Source organism: Saccopteryx bilineata, chromosome 5, assembly GCF_036850765.1.
Source record: "Saccopteryx bilineata isolate mSacBil1 chromosome 5, mSacBil1_pri_phased_curated, whole genome shotgun sequence".
Lineage (NCBI taxonomy): Eukaryota > Metazoa > Chordata > Mammalia > Chiroptera > Emballonuridae > Saccopteryx > Saccopteryx bilineata.
The window spans coordinates 58,758,902-58,780,058 of record NC_089494.1 but is presented as its reverse complement, the minus strand read 5'-3'; the positions used below and the strand labels follow the sequence as shown (position 1 = coordinate 58,780,058).

Below are 21,157 nucleotides of genomic sequence, written 5' to 3'. Positions count from 1 at the left end.
TAAAATCAAAGAAAACATTGTATTCCTAAATTTGGACTGAAAATATCAGTATGGACTCAATGCATTTTTCCCTTAAAAAAAAAAAAAGAGCATTTCTTAGTTTTGTTCATTAAAAAGGCTCAGAAACAGTAAACAATCTCATAGAAATAAATACTACTACTACCCAGATTGTGGTCTCCAGGGCTTCTTAGAGAAATGGCAGATCTAAGGTCTGGGGTAGGAGATGTATAAGATGAGCCTGAACATACTGTCATACCCAAAAATGAGGAATCTATAAGAGACATGTCAAAAATAACATATCAAAGACATGTCAGAGGACATGTCAACTTGAGGAGGTCCCTAAATTTGAGCACCAGTAAGAATAACTGCAATCAAACACATCAGATATGTTAAAATTCATGAGATCATAGTGATATTTTAAAAATAATTTCATTGGTCACCTTTGGAAGATGCTAGTGAACCAACTCATTCTGAAAACTGGTAAATAAAAAGAATCAAGCATTTAGCTTGCCTATCTTTTATGAGCTGTGCCTCACAGTAATTAAATAATTCAGGTCAGGGAAATTATAGAAATAGATGTTGGCCCTGGCCAGTTTGCTGAGTGGTAGAGCATCAGCCCAGCATGTGGATATCCCAGGTTCGATTCCTGGTCAGAGCACACAGAAGTGACCATCTGCTTTTCCACCCCTCCCACAACCATGGCTTGATTGGTTTGAGTGCATTGGCCCTAAGCATTGAAGATGGCTCCATGAAGCCTCTGCCTCAGGTGCTAAAAATAGCTGGGTTGTGAGCATGGCCCCAGATAGGCAAAGCATCAATCCCAGACAAGGGTTCAGGTGGATCCTGGTTGGGGCGCATGCCAGAGTCTGTCTGTATATCTCCCCTCCTCTTATTTGGAAAAGAAGAAAGAAGAAAGAGAAAAGAAGAAAGAAGAAAGAAGATGATGATGATGATGATGATGATGAAGAAGAAGAAGAAGAAGGAGAAAAAGAAATAGATGTTACAGAAATAGTCTAGCTAATAAATGAAGAAGAAAAGGTATAATTAGAATTACCATTTTGTAAACCTCTTATTAGAAATAATGGAATGAGGCAATTGTCATCAAGGACTGTAAACATTAAAAGAATGACAATGACAACTAGATATCATTATTCCCTGATGGAAGTACTTATTGCCATTAATGAAGTGTTCTTGTCCCCATCCCTCCACAAAAAAAGAAAAACCCACAAAAAATCAAACCTGAATGACCTCAAACCTCTACACCTAACTAGAAGTTTACGGTGGCAAAGGGAACAGAAAAACATGTAAACCGGTGTCACAGAAATGCAATCAAATCCACATGTGGGAAAAGCTTTATAATGAAGAATCCAGTTTCTTCAACAGTTCCATTACAAGGAAAACAAAGATGGGGAAACATAGAGTAAAAGAAACTTTTGTGTATGTTATACTTTGAGTCAAAGTTGTAATTTTTTTTTTAATTTTAGTGAGAGGAGGGGAGGCAGAGAGACAGAGACCAGGATCCACTGGCAAGCCCACTAGGGGGCGATGCTCTGCTCATGGGGGGGCATTGCTCCGTTGCTTAGCAACCTAGCTCTTTTTAGCCATTGAGGAGGAGGCCATGGAGCCATCCTCAGCCTGGGACCAACTTGCTTCAATAGAGCCATGGATGCAGGAGAGGAAGAGAGAGAGAATGGGGAGCGAGAGGGGTGGAGTAGCAGATGGACACTTCTCTTGTATGCCCTGACTGGGAATCAAACCCAGAACATCCACATGCCAGGTCTATGCTCTACCACTGAGCCAATTGGCCAGGGCCTTAAAAAATTAATAATGCAATACACACAAAAAGCCAATCCTCTCCCTCACTCTACCCTTACCACAGAAAATGTCCTGTCAATAGCAAATGTGAGCAAAGATAAGAAACACATGAGCTCTCATATCTTGCTGGTGGGAAATTAAATTGATACAACTCTTTTGGAGAACAATTTGGCAATATTAGCAAAGCTGAAAATGTGCAAGGTTTTTACTGGAATAAAATGACATAGACTTGCACTACCCATTAAAGAAATACATATTGGTCAAATACAATGTGAAGATTTTGCTTGAGTTCTAATTTAAGCAAACTGATTGTTTTTAAAAAATCAGGGAAATTTAAACACTGGATATTTATGATATTAAGGAATTATTGTTAATATTTTAAGTGTGTTAATGGTATTGGGCTGTTTTTATAAAGTCTTTCCCTTTAGTGACAAATACTGAAATATTTATAGATCAAATACTATATTTAGACTGCTTCATAAGAATCCATTGGGGAAGAGGTGGGGAGGAAAGTCAGTGGAGAACAGATGAAATCAGACTGGCTATAAGGTGCTGATTGTTGTGGCTGGGGAATGGGCCATTGTACTAGTCTTTCTATTCATGTACAAGTTTGAGATTTACTATAATTAAAAGTTAACAAGTCAAGTTAAATTTAATATTATCCCTCCAGGGGGGATAATATTAAATTCCCTAATTGTACAGAGGGGGACAAAACAAGATCTAAAGAATTCAGTCTGTGTTAAAAACAAGTACATTGGACTCTCACTGTAGTACAAGTTAGGTGACTTGTGGCAAGTTGCTTAATTCTCAGAACTTCATTTTAGACATCTGTATAATAAGGCTAATTAACACTTATCATGGGCTCTGGCTGGTTGGCTCAGTGGTAGAGTGTCAGCCCGGCATGTGGAAGTCCCGGGTTCGATTCTTGGCCAGAGCACACAGGAGAAGAAAGCATCTGCTTCTCAACCCCACCCTCTCTCCTTTCTCTCTATCTCTCTCTTCCCCAACCACAGACAAGGCTCCACTGGAGCAAAAGATGGCTCACGTGCTGAGGATGGCTTCATGACCTCCACTTCAGGTGCTGGAATGGCTCTGGTTGCAATGGAGCAACGCCCAGGTGGGCAGAGCACTGCCCCCTGGTGGGCATGCCAGTGGATCCCAGTCGGACACATGAGGAAGTCTGCCTGCCTGCCTCCGCGGTTCTCACTTCAGAAAAATAAAAACAAAACAAAAGAAAACAAAATCACTTATCATGAAGAGTTCTATGAAAATTAAAAAAAGAAACATACTTTCCAAGTAACTAGCAGAGTGAGCATAGAGCACAGGTTTTCTGATTAATAGTTCTGCAATTTTTTTTTTTTTTTGAGTAACAGACTTTTAATACCAGTTGAACTGAAGAAACATGCCAATGGAAATTAACTGGTAATTGGCAAGGTTTTTATCTGAAAATGATTTATTTTCCTACATATCATGGCAAGGTTTTTATCTGAAAATGATTTATTTTCCTACATATCATAGTATATCTCTTTTTTTTTAGGTGAGAGGAGGGGAGATAGTGAGGCAGACTCCCACCTGCACCCCAACTGAGATCTGCCCTGCAGCTCCATCTAGGGCTGATGTTCAAGTACTGGGCTATTTTTAGTGCTTGAGGCTGATGGGGGATGAGGAGTGGGGGTAGGGCACAGAAGCAAACAGTGGGATGTTCATATGCTGGGCCGATACTCTATCCACTAAGCCAGCCAGCCAGGGCTATAATATATATTTGATAATGGCAAAAATATCTAGTTTCTCACCTGACAGTCATGGCCTGACTTTGTCGTTCCTCAAGTCCACACATGGTTTGATTAAATAAAAGAAAGTTTTTTTAGGAAACTTTCCATTTTAAAATCTGTAGCATAAGGCCCTCATTGCAACACAACTAACTACAATATATATGCTAATCCGACTTTCCCAAGGTACTCTGCTAGATAGGAGCAGAAATGGGATTAAAACCCAAATTTCTAGGTCTATAAATTTGGTTTCAGTGAAGTTTTAGATGTTTAGACATTAGGGAGGATGATTTCCACTACAAAGCATTATAACGCTTTTATTGCCCCTCAGACAATAACGCATGTTCAATTATTAGCACGTGAACTATTTTTTTTCCTTTTTTGAGATATCATCAGATACGCCGGCATTTTAAACTCATCATCTGATTTGAGGAAGAGCTCTTAAGTGTAAACATGCTCCATTTCCAATTGTATGTATTTACTGACATTACTCAGTTTGTTCTAAAATTTTTATATGTCCCTCCTTTCTTCTTTCCCTGTAATTTTTGAAACGTTTCATAGGAAAAGCAGAGAACAGGATGTCTCTAGTCTCTGTACTTCTTCATGGAAGTGAGGAAGACTATATAATGAAATTGATGAACAGAACTGTAAGACTAAAGGACTTTCCCCAGTCACTCTGGTACTATACCAATTTAGTGTAATAAGCACTTAACATTGTGTTAGATGCTGAGATATAAAAATGATTCAGACAATATATTAGTTCAGCGTACCTACCCTCAGGGAGAATAGAGTTTGGTAGGTTAAGTAAATGAGCATCAAAACAGTATAATAAAAAGCCAGACTAAAACCTCTCAACAGGGGTAAAAACAAAATGCTTTGGCAAGAGGAGAGGCGCTCAGACAAGACTAGGCAGGCTTTCCGATAGAAAGTGGCATGTGATTGGGATGAACCCTGAGGGATCTTACTTCAGCTGACCAGGAGTAAGAGTTCAGGACTTGTTACCCAAACTCTTGGTAGTTGCAGTATAAAAAGGAAATGGGAAAAGACAGGGTATGTTCTGAGAACACTGGTGTGGGTGCAGCTGCCAGCTACAATTCCATTTAAGAGTTCTTTCTCATCTTTTGGGAATAAAATGTAAAAGCACAGAAGATAAAAATAATCAAACCAAAGTTAAAATATAGGAGATATAATAACAGGACAAGTTCTTCCTGATCCAGACCCGGTACATCAAGGGAGGGGCCATGTGCACCTCTAGAACACGAGTGTCCCCACTCATCCAATAAATATTTAATGAGCCCCTCCTGGTCTTGGTCACTGTGATGGATGCTGATAGAGCAGTGAGCAAGACAGCCATGGTTTCTGACTTCACTAGGTTTATATTCTGACTAGGGGACAGTCTTTCAATGACTAATTGTATCATTGCAACCATAATAAGCATTGTGAAGGAGAAGTGCATGATGCTAGGGGAACTTCTGAAGGGGACACTCCCTTAGTTCGGCATATTAGGGAAGTCGTCTTTGAGGAAGCAACATTTGAGCTGAGCTCTGAAGGAAAAGGAGGGCTGCAGAGACTGGGGTTAGGGCTGAGGGCAGGGGAAACAAGGCTGGTGGCAGCACCAATGTAGGTGGGCCACAAAAAAGGCCAAGGAGGCAGGGGAAAGCTTCTTTGTGCATGACTTGTAGGCCCCATTCATGATTTGAGTCATTACTCTTTCTTACCAGGAAGCAACATATTTCTGAAAGGTTATTCTGGGTGCAGAATAGAGAAAGGATCAAAATAAAACAAATATAGGTGTGGGAAGGCCAGTAATCAGGCTATTGAATCTTGCCTAGAGTACAGGCAAAGAAATAAGGTTACTTGTACTAGGGTGGAGACAGTGGAGAGTCCAGATGAAAGGTTGGTAGGAGCATGATCTGAAGAGGCAGCATGGCTTGACAATTATCAGTGTGTGTATGTATGTGTGTGTGTATTCCATGTCAGTGAGGGGGATCAGATTATTTCTGTAAGGAGGGACGAGATTTTATATTAACAATTCTGCACTATTTTTTAGTAATATTATCTTTTCCTTCTTGACAGAATCTTCACACTCCCAAACCAGGCCCAAAGTCAGACCAGGACGTTAAGAATCATTCATTCTTTTCCTAAGCCCCATATATGGAAACTGCAAGATTTGCTTGTGGGGGTCACACCCTAGGCTTTCTTTCTCACCCCTTTCCCAGAATCTTGTGCTCAACTTTGAACAGAGGCAATAGGCAAGGATGTTAGGAAGATATAAGAGGAAACCTGTAATTGGTCATCAAAAAAAAAAAAAAAAAGATGAGTAAATACAGGTTAACTGTACTGAATTAAAAATATCTATTGGGCCCTGGCCAGTTTGCTCAGTGATAGAGTGTTGGCCGGTGCGTGGATGTCCCAGGTTCGATTCCCCATAAGGGCACACAGTAGAAGCAACCATCTGCTTCTCCACTCCTCCCCTACCTGTCTCACTTTTCTCTCTCTCTTTTTACCTCCTGCAGCCATAGCTCAATTGGAGTGAGTTGTCCCCAGGCTGATGATGGCTCCATGGCCTCTGCCTCAGGAGCTAAGAAGAGCTTGGTTGCTGAGCAATGAAGCAACACCCCAGATGGGCAGAGTACCTCCCCTAGTGGGCTTGCTGGGTGGATCCCAGTTAGAGCTCACGCGGGAGTCTGTGTCTCTGCCTCCTCTCTTCTCACTAAAAAATAAATAAAAATAAATACACACACATATATCTATATTGGTATTCATATATGTATCTCTCTCTCTCTCTATATATATATATCTATATATCTATATATCTATACATATATATAGGTACAAGTCCCCCAGGCCTTCCTATTCTGGTGGAGTTAAAAGCACTCTTTACAGTGAATGCTAGCTGCAGCCATGCCGGTGCAACACTAGTACTGAGTTGGGCTTTGCAATCACTTAGTAAATATTTGCTGAATTAAAGCATAAGAACAACAAAGTGTAAGAGAGCATGTCCTAAGATCCTTAGGACTATATATTCTGAGCACAATTTAGAGTTGCCAACTCCTATCATTTCATTATAGAAAGGAGAAGGAAATAGGGAGGAGATAGAGGTTTGGCCACTGCTGTGGAAATAGGAACTTTGTGGCATATGAAGTAAGCTCTGTGCAAGGAGTTCTAGTAATAACTAGTTGACTTTTGACAAGTCTGTGTCTTTGTTTTCTCAGTTTTAAAGTTAGGGGATTATATAACATGAGCTTTAAGTAAGATTTTTAATTTAACATAGTATGAAAAGCAAGGCCCAAAACCTTATATAGATTTGGGTGAGAAAATAAAAGACAGCAAGTCGATTACTGAAGGCAATTAGGGAGACTTCTCTGCTACATTTCAATCTTAAACTGAGACAGGATCCAAATTGGACTCCTCTTTCTAGGTTCCTGACTAGGAAGTACTTCCTATCACTTTTTTAATTCACATCAACAGCTGTTATTGTCTAAAACATTATTCTTCCTTCACTAAAGTCTACAGTTTCCCAACAACTTTCCTCACAACCCAGGAAACCCAGCAGCCTTTCTAAAGACTTCAGTTTATCTAAATTTCACCCTTAGCCTCCTAGGACCCTTGCCCCAAGGCCCCGGCCAAGTCTCAGGCCTCCTTTCTAGGTTCGTTAGTCTTTTATAACCAAGCAAAAAATTGTACATATTATTTATTTGTTTATTTATATTTATTTATTAAGTGAGGGGAAGGGAGATAGAGGGACAGACTCCCACATGCACCCCAACCAGGATCCACCCAGCAACCCTCGTCTAGAACTGATACTTGTATCAACCAAGCTATCCTCAGTGCCCTGGGCCAACACTTGAACCAGCCAAGCCACTGGCTATGAGAAGGGAAGAGAGAGAGAAGGGGGAGAGGAAGGGAGAGAGAAGCACATGGTCGGTTCTCATGTGTGCCCTGACCAGGAATCGAACCTGGGATGTCGGCACTCTGGGCCAACACTCTACCCACTAAGTCAACTGGCCAGGGCCAAATTTTACATTTTAAACCCTTGAAATAAATATAATTTTATAATTTCTAATGAATTACCTTCTTCCCATGTGGCATTGAGAACAGGTATAGCTGGCCAGGGATCTCCATGCATGTTTGCTGTTGCAAACAGTGGCCTCTACAGCTATTGGGGCTCACAGGTCGTTGAGCTACAAGTAACAGGTAACTGAGGTCCTGGTGAGCTTAACATTCCAAAGAGGGTAGGAGCCATGGTTGGACCTCGTTAATGTTTCAATCTAGGTAGAAATTAAGGGTCAGTGTTAATATATCATCATAATCTTCTTAACTTACTTGAAACACTGATAAGCAAGCTTTTCCTTCATCTTCTCTTTTTGTAATATAAACTCACATGAGAGGAGTCAGCAAGCATCAATCTCAAAGAAGGATTTTTGACAGTGTTTAAATAAACCAAATTTTCAACAAAGGGCCTTTAGATAAAGTCACTGAATTCCTAGATTAAGGTGGAAGTGGCTGAGCAGAGAAAGATCAGGAGAAAGGTCTTGAGTACGGATAAATTTTTACTGTCCAATTTTGTGAAACTGTGGGCTTTAAATTGACAGGATATTCAGCTCTGATTTTCTCTTGATTTGAAAGTGGGATTCTCCAAAACATTCAACAAATTTACTGATTGCTTTCAGCATAAAAATACTTAACACTGGTTTAGGGTGGTATTATTGGTTTTTTTTCCCAATCATAAAGTTTAATTATTGTTCAGAAAATATTTAGTGAATAACTTTCTCTGAATAATATACAGGGTAGGGAAAAGTAGGTTTACATTTATTTGTATAGAAAATAATACAGTAATTACTGCATTTTCCCATGTATAAGATGATCCCATGTATAAGACGCACCTAATTCTGGGGTCCAGAATTTGAAAAAAATGTATTACATAGTTATTGAACTCAAGTTTTATTCATCATAAAATTCATACAACTCTTTATCACTGTCAGAACTCCCATCCATTAGCTTGTCCTCATCTGTGTCTGATGATGAATCACTGTCTTCAACAATGAGCACTAAAACAAGTGTGAAAAAGCAGGAATGCAAGTAAAAATAAAAAGCTACAACTACTGTATAAGACGCACCCAGTTTTTAAACCCTAAATTTCCCCCCCCTCAAAATGTGTCTTATACATGGGGATATACAGTAATCTAGTATTGTGTACCTCTTTATTTGTTCTTAAGTATTAAATGCATGAAATAATAAACCACCTTTCAATATATCGTTTTTTAATACTTAATTTGGTCATTAGGGTGGAGAACCATTTGTTAAATTATTTGAATCACACCAGTGGTGTGAACTCAGCATAACTGAAATCTCTCTTCTTGTCAATAGGTGCTTCTCTGTACAACTCTTCCACTTCCTCGCCCCTAAACCAATCTCTCAATGTTGTCAGCTGCTTACTCAGGGAATCTTCCTGGATGTGCCAGTTGTTTCTTCAGCAAAGCAATTAAAAGCATTTCTGATGACACTGTCTGGATCTATGCCATTTAAATTTTTGCCAAACATCACGAGGAACCTAGAGCCTCATTCATCATGACATCTAGAAACTTATCAGTTGGATTTTTTCCCAGGGAGGCAACCATATCATGTAAATCTTCCTTGTTGATGAAACTATCTCTGTTTTGATCAATCATGTTGAAGGCCTCTTTGAACTCCTGAATCTGTGACTGGTCAAACGTGGAAAACATTGGATGTTGCATGCAGAGGGTGGGAGGGAGGTGCTTCAGGGTGGTCTTGGTTTTTGCCCTTTTGCTTGACATGGTGGCAGTTAGATCCCTGCACAGCTGCAAGAATCCAAGCACGTCAGTGACCCTCCTCGCTGCCCTTGCTGCCGCCATCACCTCCCTTCTACACCCAGTGTGGTGGTATCTTAAAGATGCACTTGATTTTTAGTGGTACTTTGTTATAGAATTTCAGGACCTGAGGAACTTTGAGTAGTATCTTAAGCAACTACACCAAAATTTGCAAATTATCTTCTTTTAAATTTCAGGAAGAATTCCAGGGATATTACAAAATTTTACTTACTTTTAATTTCTAAGTTATAAACCCCACTAGATTAGGCTAGAAGTTTCCTGCATGTCACCTCTGGTCTCCAGCACAAGGCAAAATACCATATAATGTTTGTGAAACTGCTAAACTGCAGTACCATATTTTACAGATGAAGGAAATGAAGGCTAGAGAAGGAAAATGAGTTTCTTAAGGTCATGGACTGAGTAACAGTATGACGGTACTAGGACAGAATGTTCTGTGTGTTCTTTCTGCTCCACTCTGCTGATTTCTCACAACTGCCTTCTTTGAATACTTAGTTCTGGAGGCTGGTACAGCTTTCTACAGTACACGTGGGTGCAATTATTGTTTCTCATTTATTTTTGCATTTTTTATTCATTTCTTGACTAGCAATGCTGAAATCATCAAACATCAAATGACAATTTTCTTAGTGTACTAAGCAAAGACGGTATAAGAAAAAATACAAGGAAGATGTACAACAAAATATTATCAGCACATCTCTCTGGACGGTGGAATTATAAACTATTTTTATTTTCTTTCTTATTTTTTTATACATTGTAACTTTTCTACAATGAACATTAATTTTAAAATTAAAAATATTTTTAGTGAATTACTTTATAACTAAAAAATTTAATATCACACATGTAAAATCTTCTCCTTTTTCTACTGTTTGAAGGGATCTTGCCTTCATTATGAAGTGGAGCAGTGGGCTCCCATTAAACAGGGTGAAGGGCACATTAATTATCCTGTAGACATTTGGGACAGTCAAGACCCTCATTTGTGCCACTCTATTTTCCGTATTTTCGGCTGAAGGGGAAGCATGTTGTCTGAAATGATTGTTAATCTTTCGAATGAAACCAGCTGAGTCTCCTTCTTATTTCAGGTCACATGTCCTGGCTCTTTGTAAATGTGCAGCCTTTCTTCCTTTTCACCAATCTATTTTTTAAGGAAAAAGAACCCTCACCTACACAGTTCAAGACAAAAGAAGCACAAACTATTAATCATATTGGGTAGATTTTTACTTATTTTTTGGCATGTAAAAGGTTATTAAATTAACTTCCTTAATATTGTACCTAAACCTTCTCTCATAACACATAAGGGAGGAGGGGTATAACTCTAGGCTTTTGTACATGAGAAATAAAAATAAATGTAAAAATAAGCCTAAAAAACTATTAAAGTTGTGTGTGTGTGTGTATGTGTGTGCGCATGTGTGTGTGTGTGAGAGAGAAAGAGAGCGAGAGAGAGAGAGCGAGAGAGAAAGAGAAAGAGAGAAAGAGAGAGAGCAAGAGAGAGAGAAAGAGAGAGAGAAAGAGAGAAAGAGAGAGAAAGAGAGAGAGCGAGAGACAAAGTGAGAGAGTGAGAAGAAAGGAACGGGTCTTGCTCTACTCTAGTTCAGTCTGGATATGTCTTAAGGTGTTTTTTGCATCCTTTACCACCAAGGAAAAAAGTCTATGTTATCCCACAAAAGGTAAACTTTGAGTTTCTTTCATAGATAGAAAATATATGGAAAATCTGAGTCTTTCAGTAACTGTTTGGTACATTTCTTTTTCCTCATCCCCTTTTCTGAACTGAAACTACCCTTACCATACCAGTTCCTCAGTCCTGCCAATCAAAATAAAAAATCCAAAAACTGCATCTGCTTTGCTACTTTCCAGTTATGCCCCAGAATTAACAATTAAGTGCCTAAGAAGCGGTGTCAATTTGTTGATTGACGTTTTTCTGTTTAACAGGTAGGTGATATATATTATAAAAATATATGCACTTCCCCCAAGGGACTTAATAAAAGATATTTCATTTAGAGTACTGAAAAATGAAGCCATATACCTTTTCCTGCTAGGTTGGATCTCATGCGAAATAGTGGCTAATCACTGAGCCAGGTTATTTCCTTGCTCATTTTTAAAAATTTTAATATTTTCCCACTGAAAGTACCTTCTTTGATATCTCCTTCTCCAGGGACCATGTGTGAAGACCACATCTATCCAAAACATAATTGTTCAATTCAGTTCATGATTTCAATGACCGCTTATGGAAAAATCCCTTCTGAAAACTGCTTCTTAGCTACTCTAATACAGGTGCTTTCAGGAGGCCAAAGGAAGTCAGTGAAGGTGATTTTTCTCTTTTCATCCTCCCTTTGTCTCTTGCTTCTCTCTGCCCCTTTCTTTTTATCTGCTCCGTATCCCTTCTTTATCCTCATCCTTTCTCTTTCTCTCTTCTCCTTTGCTTTTTTTTTTTTTTTTTTTTTTTTAGTTTTTTGTATTTTTTCTGAAGCTTGAAAGGGGAGAGATAGACAGACTCCCGTATGCGTCCGACTGGGATCCACCCGGCACGCCCACCAGGGGGCAACGCTCTGCCCACCAGGGGGCGATGTTCTGCCCCTCCGGGGCGTCACTCTGTCTCAACCAGAGCCACTCTAGCGCCTGGGGCAGAGGCCAAGGAGCCATCCCCAGCGCCCGGGCCATCTTTGCTCCAATGGAGCCTCGCTGCGGGAGGGGAAGAGAGAGACAGAGAGGAAGGAGAGGGGGAGGGGTGGAGAAGCAAATGGGCGCTTCTCCTGTGTGCCCTGGCCGGGAATCGAACCCAGGACCTCTGCACACCAGGCCGACGCTCTACCACTGAGCCAACCGGCCAGGGCCTCCTTTGCTTTTTACCACCTTTTCTCCCTGTCTCCTTCCCTGCCTGTTACTGACCTTGGCCATGTACCAGATGGATGAACCTATTAATGCTAAGATCCCAGTATATAGCCTTTGTGATTATGTTACAAGACTATATGAAAATAAACTGTCATTTACTACTGTTGCTAATAACAATTATTACTACTGCTAAAATTATAAATATAACAATTCCTTATTTTTATATCATGATAGTCATCCTACAAAGGAATGTTCCCATTTTCTATTGGTTTGAATCTCAATGCCACCATGTGAAGAAGGGAAACAGCTAGCATTCTACTTTTCAGATGATGAAATAAGGCTCCAAGAGGTTGACATGACCATAGTAGCACAGGTAGCTAACAATGGGTTTGGGACTGAAACGTTAGGATTCTGGTAGTTGTGTTCTCTTACACAGAGCTGAAATTGTGTCATTTTATCTAATGTAAAGTTATAGCAAGTGGTGGTCAATAAAAGAGATTTGATTTCATAGATAAATGCAAATACGGGTAAAGGAAGAGGTGCCTAACCAGCAAAGATTTTTACCTTGGGCAGACATGGCTAGGTGGGCTTTGCCTGGCCTACTTCCAGGGGCCAGTCCTCAAGTACTCTTTGGTCGCCTTCACACATTTGAATTTTCAGATGTAAGCCCAGGATTCAACCAGACACAAACGTGCATAGGGTTTAGAACTTAACTACAAAACAGTAATTTTCCTTTAAAAACTTGATGCCTTTGGATCTTTTCGCATTTAAAATAGGCTTTTAGGGCAAAGATGGATATGTGAGGCATGTCAATGAGACAGTGAGACTAGAATAGTTCTGTATGGGAAGCACAGTAACCACTGCAGAAGAGGGTATGAGAAAAGAGCACTGGTGCCTCGGGCTTTGCCCTGTCATCTTGACCTCGCTATGAGCTCCTCCAAGGCTAGATCCAGGCAAGCTTGTGCAAGTGAACCTTGTTTTTGCAGTTCTGCTGCCAACTCTCTCTGTACAACTTTAAATCTCCCCTTGGCTCCTTTTGCAGTATCCTAATCACTCCTGAGGGCTACATCAGTTACTTGCTACCTACTCCATGTCCTAAAATAACCCAGGCCTTTTCTCCTCTTCCATCTTGGTTTTACGGCCAGAGAACTTTGTTCTGGTGCCTAGTAGGATCATTGTATTGCTCTGAGAGTCATCAGGTGGCTGTATTATCTTTCTGCCCTTATCTATGAGAAAACTGTGGGCTAGCTCTCTGATAACTTTTCATTCTCTCCATGTGCTGGCAACTCGGTGTGTGAAATCTTGACCTATTACTTTTAGGAGGTAACTTCCCAGTCTGAACATCTCCTTGTGGTAAAACTGTAGGCACTTCAAAATCAGCACGTATGACAACTGAATTTATGATTTTCCCCTAAATTTGCTCTTTCTTTTGTGTTCTGTCCATTCATTTCTCAGTAGACTAGGTTTGAAATGTGCTCAATTTTATTTGGTAAGATCTAGTTTAAATTTCCCCCATACTCGAGGATTTCTCCAATTTCCTCAAGCAGAGTGGATCCCTCTCAGACTCTGACCTCTATACCCTGGCAGCCCTTTGCCTGTATCTGTAGGAGAGCAAACCACCTTGTATCTACTATGAGTCACTTCTAAGGATGCAAGCCTTAACCATCTTTTCTCTGCCCTCTTATCTAGGCTCTGGCACAGAGGTGATGGGGGAGGTTGGGCTGGTTTGTCACAAACTATGAGATTTGAGTCTAAGCATGCTCCTCAAGTTTAGCTAGGCTTGCAAATGTGTCCTTAGTTAGCTCTCACCCCCATTCTCTGCAGCTACTCCAATCAGGAGTGCTTCATTCCTCAGACATGCTCACCTTTCCATCTCTCAGGCTCACTCTCAGGAAATAACCTTGCCTCTAACTTCATTCTGAAAACTGGAAAACTCCAAAGAAGAACTTCTGTCTTTGGAAGCACTCATTAGACAAGAGGTCTTTCTTTACCTGGTTTTTTTATCCTGACTCCACTATATAACAAGGTACTTACTCTCTTATCATACTGCGGTTTCTTTATTTGTAAATTCAGATAACGTGAGTGCTTACCCTAAAGGGTTGCTGAAAGGATTAAGTAAGACAATCTATGAAAACAGTTTAGCACTGTGCTTGATGAGTAAATAATCTTACTCTTCCTGGCATAGCACAGAATAGTCCACAGCACATTTAAAGTAGTAGTAGTTGGGAGAATTTGACCCTGAGGGTTGATCTTGAGCAAGTCTTGTGTTAGGGACTATAGTATCTGAAAAGAAACGTAACATACTTTCTTTCCTCAAGACAAAAATGAATTCAAATGAAACTATCTGAGAAGACTGAAGTGTTAAGCTGTACAAACCAGACTGGAAGTACTATGGGTACTCTGAGTTTGTAGAGATAATCAAGGTATAGAGTAGTCAGAATTGTTAGAAGGTATTACAAATAGTACTTTAATAAGATTATTCCAGCAAGAATGTATGTAAGAATAACTCAGAAGAGGGAGCCTAGAGGAAGTTAGGTTGGCCAGGAGTGAGGAGATGTGGCCTTGCATAGGTTATGGTAGTGGGAATACTGAGGAAAAGGTGATTTTGTTTTCTGGCATAACCTGGTGATGGTTGGAATAGAAGTGTTAGGACAAGAGACAAGTCAGAGAATGTTCAGCTTTCTTCCTGAGATTGGGAGAACAGTGGCAGCAACAGCAGATTTGGAGAAATAAGTTATTGTAAGTGCAGCCAACCCAAGCACTTGGAAGTTGTAACCCTGGAATATATTAAGAAGAATGTAGAACTAATACTATATAAGTTATAGGCCATGCCGAAACTTTGTAAATTTAAAGACTATATTTACCAAGTGAGCAGACATCATTGCCTTGATAAGACCTGTGGATAATAATGACTAATAGCTTGCATACATTTTAGGCCAGTCTTTCTAAAAATATTATTCATGATAAACCATGAAAACAATAATAAGAAGTTCATGATTTCACATGAGTTGTAAATTATTTTATGACCCACTAATCCTGCTATTTGTAGCAAGTCCCCTTTTTCCCCAGCCAAGGGATAGATAATAGAACAAAACATGTCTTTGACTGTAAATGTCTTCAAAATATTTGGTATTGCCATGATAACTCAGCATAATGAGACTTGCTGGCATTGCAAGTCAGTATTTAATAGAACTACTTGAGTAAATTACTTTCAAAAACAAAATCAATGTTAAAAAACAACAACAACAGCTCAGATAAGGGCCTAATATCCAAAATTTACAAAGAACTCATAAAACTCAACAACAAACAAACAAACAATCCAATAAAAAAATGGGAAGAGGACATGAACAGACACTTCTCCCAGGAAGAGATACAAATGGCCAACAGATATATGAAAAGATGCTCAGCTTCATTAGTTATTAGAGAAATGCAAATCAAAACTACAATGAGATACCACCTCACTCCTGTTAGATTAGCTATTATCAACAAGACGGGTAATAGCAAATGTTGGAGAGGCTGTGGAGAAAAAGGAACCCTCATTCACTGTTGGTGGGACTGTAAAGTAGTACAACCATTATGGAGGAAAGTATGGTGGTTCCTCAAAAAACTGCAAATAGAACTACCTTATGACCCAGCAATCCCTCTACTGGGTATATACCCCAAAACCTCAGAAACATTGATACGTGAAGACACATGTAGCCCCATGTTCATTGCAGCACTGTTCACAGTGGCCAAGACATGGAAACAACCAAAAAGCCCTTCAATAGAAGACTGAATAAAGAAGATGTGGCACATATACACTATGGAATACTACTCAGCCATAAGAAATGATGACATCAGATCATTTACAGCAAAATGGTGGGATCTTGATAACATTATATGGAGTGAAATAAGTAAATCAGAAAAAAACAAGAACTACATGATTCCATACATTGGTGGAACATAAAAATGAGACTAAGAGACATGGACAAGAGTGTGGTGGTTACCAAGGGTGGGGGGGAGGGAGGACATGGGAGGGAGGGAGGGAGAGAGTTAGGGGGAGGGGGAGGGGCACAGAGAACTAGATAGAGGGTGACGGAGGACAATCTGACTTTGGGCGAGGGGTTTGCAACATAATTTAATGACAAAATAACCTAGACATGTTTTCTTTGAATATATGTACCCTGATTTATTAATGTCATCCCATTACCATTAATAAAAATTTATTATAAAAAAAAAACACAACAACAACAACAACAACAAAAAAGTGATGCAAGTGAGATCTGGCTTTGCTGCAAACGCAGGCATTAAGAATCCTGAATGGACCTTATTAACTCTTTTTTTTTTTTAAAGAAGGAAATCTTTTTTTTTTTTTTTTTTTTACAGAAGCAGAGATAGACAGGGACAGACAGACAGGAACGGAGAGAGATGAGAAGCATCAATCATCAGTTTCTCGTTGCGTGTTGCGACTTCTTAGTTGTTCATTGATTGCTTTCTCATATGTGCCTTGACCGTGGGCCTTCAGCAGACCAAGTAACCCCTTGCTGGAGCCAGCGACCTTGGGTCCAAGCTGGTGAGCTTTTTGCTCAAGCCAGATGAGCCCGCGCTCAAGCTGGCGACCTCGGGGTCTCGAACCTGGGTCTTTCCGCATCCCAGTCCGACGCTCTATCCACTGCGCCACCACCTGGTCAGGCGACCTTATTAACTCGTAGTGTGACTTTGTGCTCTTCATCTAAGCTTCTTTATCACCGTTAGCTGAACACCCCCAAGATGCTTACAACCACTCAGAACATGCCAGAGATGCAGTTTTAGAAGGTCACTTTCTAAAAAACTGAATAAATGCACAAAGACAATTCTTTTCTTTTTCTGGATAAAAAAGGTGAAAGAGGATATGAAGATTATTCATGAAATTTAGGGTAGGAGATAATCTGTCCATTTTATACAACTATGACACTTTTTCCACTTCTGAATCCCATTCTGTCTATCGTGCTGTTGCCGATTCAGGTTAGATGTCAAAGACAAAGCAGAGCTGCTAAGCCTCTCATCCTCCACCATACACGACTTTCCTACCACAGCAAACTTCATTCTCTCAAGTAAGAAAATAGGGATACATTGGGAAGCATCAGAATCCTTTCACTGTGATGAGATAGCTAAATTCCTTCCTTTCAACAACATTTTTTTTTGAGAAAGAGAGAAAGAAAGAGAAGTATCAACTCGTTGCTCCACTTAGTTGTGCATTGATTGTTTCTCACATGTGTCTTGACTGGGGATTGAACTGGTGGTGACCTCGGGCTCAAGCTGGCAACTCTGGGCTCAAGCTTGCGACCTTGGGATTGTGTTGGTACCCTCAGGTTCAAGCCAGCAACCTCAAGATTAAGCTGGTGACTTTAGGCCTCGGTGTTCCAGGTGGATGCTGTATCCACTGTGCCACCACTGGTCAGGCTTACTAATGTTCTAAATCTGTACACCACCCTCATCTTAAAAAGTACTAACTCCTTGCTTTTTTTTATGCTACTATTTGTTGACTGTTTCAGTATTATCTTGGATTCTTGTTCTTTCACCTTGGGAATCAGCAAGCTCACAAACTTTGGTCACTCATCTAGATATGGCTTCCATGTTTAGAAACACTAAGTTTATATGTGTACATGTGAGAGTTTGTGTGTGCAATAAGCTTTCTAAGTCTAGTTAAAAGGCTCAATTCTGCCCAGTTGGCTGAATTTACCTATAGCTATGAGAAAAAGTTTTTACAACATCAATTTAGTTTAAGTATCATATTTAAATGTTAAAAACATGATCCTCTGACCTTCATTCAGGGCATTAATAATTTAAACTTCAGACCAACCACTTTGGGTTACCATTCACAGAAGGATTTACCAGTGATCACTGTCCTTTGAGTGCTAGTATTGTTTTTATGGATCTTGAGCACTTGCTCTGTAGGACCTTAAAGTTTATGCCAGTGTATCCTAAAATGCTAAAATAGGTGTTTGAGGGGGACCATTCTATGAGTAAATACACTGTTTTAAACAACGTCACAAAGAATTTTCAGGCCTGACCTGTGATGGCACAGGGGAGGGTGTCGACTTCAAATGCTGAGCTCTCTGGTTTGAAACCCTGTGCTTTTCCAGTCAAGGCACATATGAGAAGCAACTACTATGAGTTGATGCTTCCTGCACTTCCCTTTCCTGCTTTCTCTTTCTAAAGAGAGAGAGAGAGAGAGAAAGAAAGAGAAATTTCAGAACCTTTAATAAATTAATGGGCAATAGGAGTTTTCAAGGGGGCAGAATTATAGTGGTGTGTATACTATCAGGTTCTCATGATAAATACACTCAGCAATTAAAAATATTTATATATACCAGCCATTTCTATCACTGATCCAAAGAGTTTGGCTTTTTATTCTACTTCAAATCAAGACCAGCTGTGGTATCTAATTAATTTATTTTATAAAATTTGGGAATAAAACAACCACTATACAGAAACCATAAAAAAAAACAAAACACCAAAAAGCCCTCGCTGGTTAGCTCAGTTGGTTAGTGCAGTGATTTTCAAGCACCGGTCAGCCAGAAATTTTGTGCCAGTCCACAGGTTAACCTCCATGATGTCATAAGAGGAGTATAGTCTATAGTCATTGTGTGGTTAACTCTTTCGCAGACCAGCATTTCTGGTGGACAGGCTGTTGAAAACTACTGGGTAGTTTTCATCATCCCAGTACACCAAGGTTGTGGATTCAATCCCCAATCAGGGCACATACAATTATCAATCAATGAATGCATAAATAAATGGAACAATAAATCAATGTTTCCCTCTCTCTCTTTAAAAAAGTCAATAAATTAAAAACAAATAAAAAAGACCAATTATCGCCTGACCAGCTGGTGGCACAGTAGATAGAACATTGGACTGGGATGCTGAGAACCCAGGTTCGAAACCCCTAGGTCACCAACTTGAGCATGGATTCATCTGGTTTGAGCAAAGCTCACCAGCTTGAGCCCAAGGTCACTGGCTTGAGTCTGCTGTAGTGCCATAGTCAAGGCACATATGATAAAGCAATCAATGAACAACTAAAGCACCACAACGAAGAACTGATGCTTCTCATCTCTCTCCCTTCCTGTCTGTCTGTCCCTATCTATCCCTCTCTCTGACTCTGTCACCCCCCCAAAAAACCCCACCAATTATCTTTACATGGTTTAATTACTTTTCCTTCCCTGTTTGGCAGTATGTGCGAGATATTTCTTTCTCCCCTTTTAATATGTATGACTTGAGAATGCTTTTCTGTTAACATCTAGATCCATTTAGATAATACCTCATTTCTTCTTTATCTGTCTCTCATCTTAAAGGACAACCATCCTTTATGTTACTCTTAGTTAATTCATTCTCAAGTCTTGCCTAGGTATCAGGGACAATTCCCTGAAATATTGTAAAATTAGTTTCTTTTTTAACATATAAATACATTCATTTTAATTGCTATGGGAGTCATTGTAGGGGAGGTCTGCCTTAAGGTAGAACTTGGATAGAACAAAAGACTGATCTTGGATGTAGGTATGTTCTGCCTGACCTCTCCTAACCCTCTTTTAGGTGCCTGGTATTCTTATGGTTTCTCTATTTCTGGACTTTCAAAATTTGCTCTTATGAAAGAATCTGCTACTAATCATTTATTCTTTGGTGAGCATTTGAGGCTTCTCTTACATGTTTGTTTAAAACAAGATTTATTTTCTGTACTACCCTTCTTGCCCCCCACTTCTCACACACACACACACACACACACACACACACACACACACACACACACCATCATCATCATCATCATCATTTAGAATAAACTTCTATCTATGGTCAAGGTCAACATTAAGGCAGTCTGTGGGAGTTCTTAAAAATAAAGACATTAGAAAGGAATTAGACCTACTGCTAGGATCAACAAGAGTTTTTCCCTGGGAAAAAGTATCTACTAAAGTGAACCTAAAATAAAACCCACATAATTTGGCTGTGTAAACCTAATAACTCATAGAGAATGAACCAGAATAAACTCTCTGTTGAAGAGTAACAAATATTTTATTTTAATTTTGGGTATGAATTTTGGGAACTATATTCTTTAGAGTGGTACTAGAAAAAAATCCTTTTTTGAAGAGATACAAATGAATTATCTTGACAAGAAGAAAATATGTGACAACAATTTAATTCCACATGTTCTGATAACATCAATAGAAGATTCAAAAAGGAATCTGTACTTTAGAATTATAGGATATTGAGAGTACTGTTGGGTTGAGAGGAGATAATGATTAATAATGACTATTAGACTCAGAATGAATAGTCATATGCATCAAACTCTTTCCAGAAAAGAGAGTTAATCTATTATTCAACCAATTATAAAAACGATTATCTCCCCTTTACCAATGAGTAAAATTATTATAAAGCCCATTTCTTTCATGATAGCTATTATGAAAGTGAAAAAATGTCACTCATCTTTTTCCCTTCTATTATACCGAAATAATCATTCTTTAGTTTGCACAGGTTACTGATTTTAGAGCTACTTTTGAGTGTTAGTCTATTTTTGATAAGAAGATATCTATTGCCATTAGGTCACATGCTTTATTATAATCTAATCAGCATCATCATTGAAAAAATGATTCTCAGGTAGACTATAGACTTTATCTATTATTTCAATGGTTTATCCACATATTACGTTATTGGGCTGAGTTATTTGCAATGATGAATTGCCTTCTCAAAGTATGGTAGGAAACCCTAAAATATTTTTTCAAAACTACAAGTGCTGGAAACCAACACATAAGCATTGAATCAGTGATGAATCCAGAGAAAGAGACTGTAGCATAACTTAGAAATTGGTATGTATAAATCAGGGTCTAGGGATAACTAGGGACGGCCAATTTATAAAGATTTTAAGTTTGTTGAAGGCAAAAACTATATACT

General features: G+C 39.3%; 1 protein-coding gene and 1 pseudogene across 1 annotated transcript in view; both read right to left on the bottom strand.

Moving 5' to 3' along the window:
* LOC136306882 (uncharacterized) overlaps positions 1-21,157 on the bottom strand; it is an 80,143-nt gene that overhangs the window by 44,611 nt on the left and 14,375 nt on the right. Inside the window, exon 3 of the mRNA XM_066233672.1 lies at positions 7,659-7,855. Coding sequence (XP_066089769.1) covers positions 7,659-7,713 — 55 coding nt within the window. The 5' untranslated portion in view covers positions 7,714-7,855. The remainder of the gene's footprint in view (positions 1-7,658; positions 7,856-21,157) is intronic.
* On the bottom strand, positions 8,902-9,382 carry LOC136306476 (myosin regulatory light polypeptide 9 pseudogene; annotated as a pseudogene).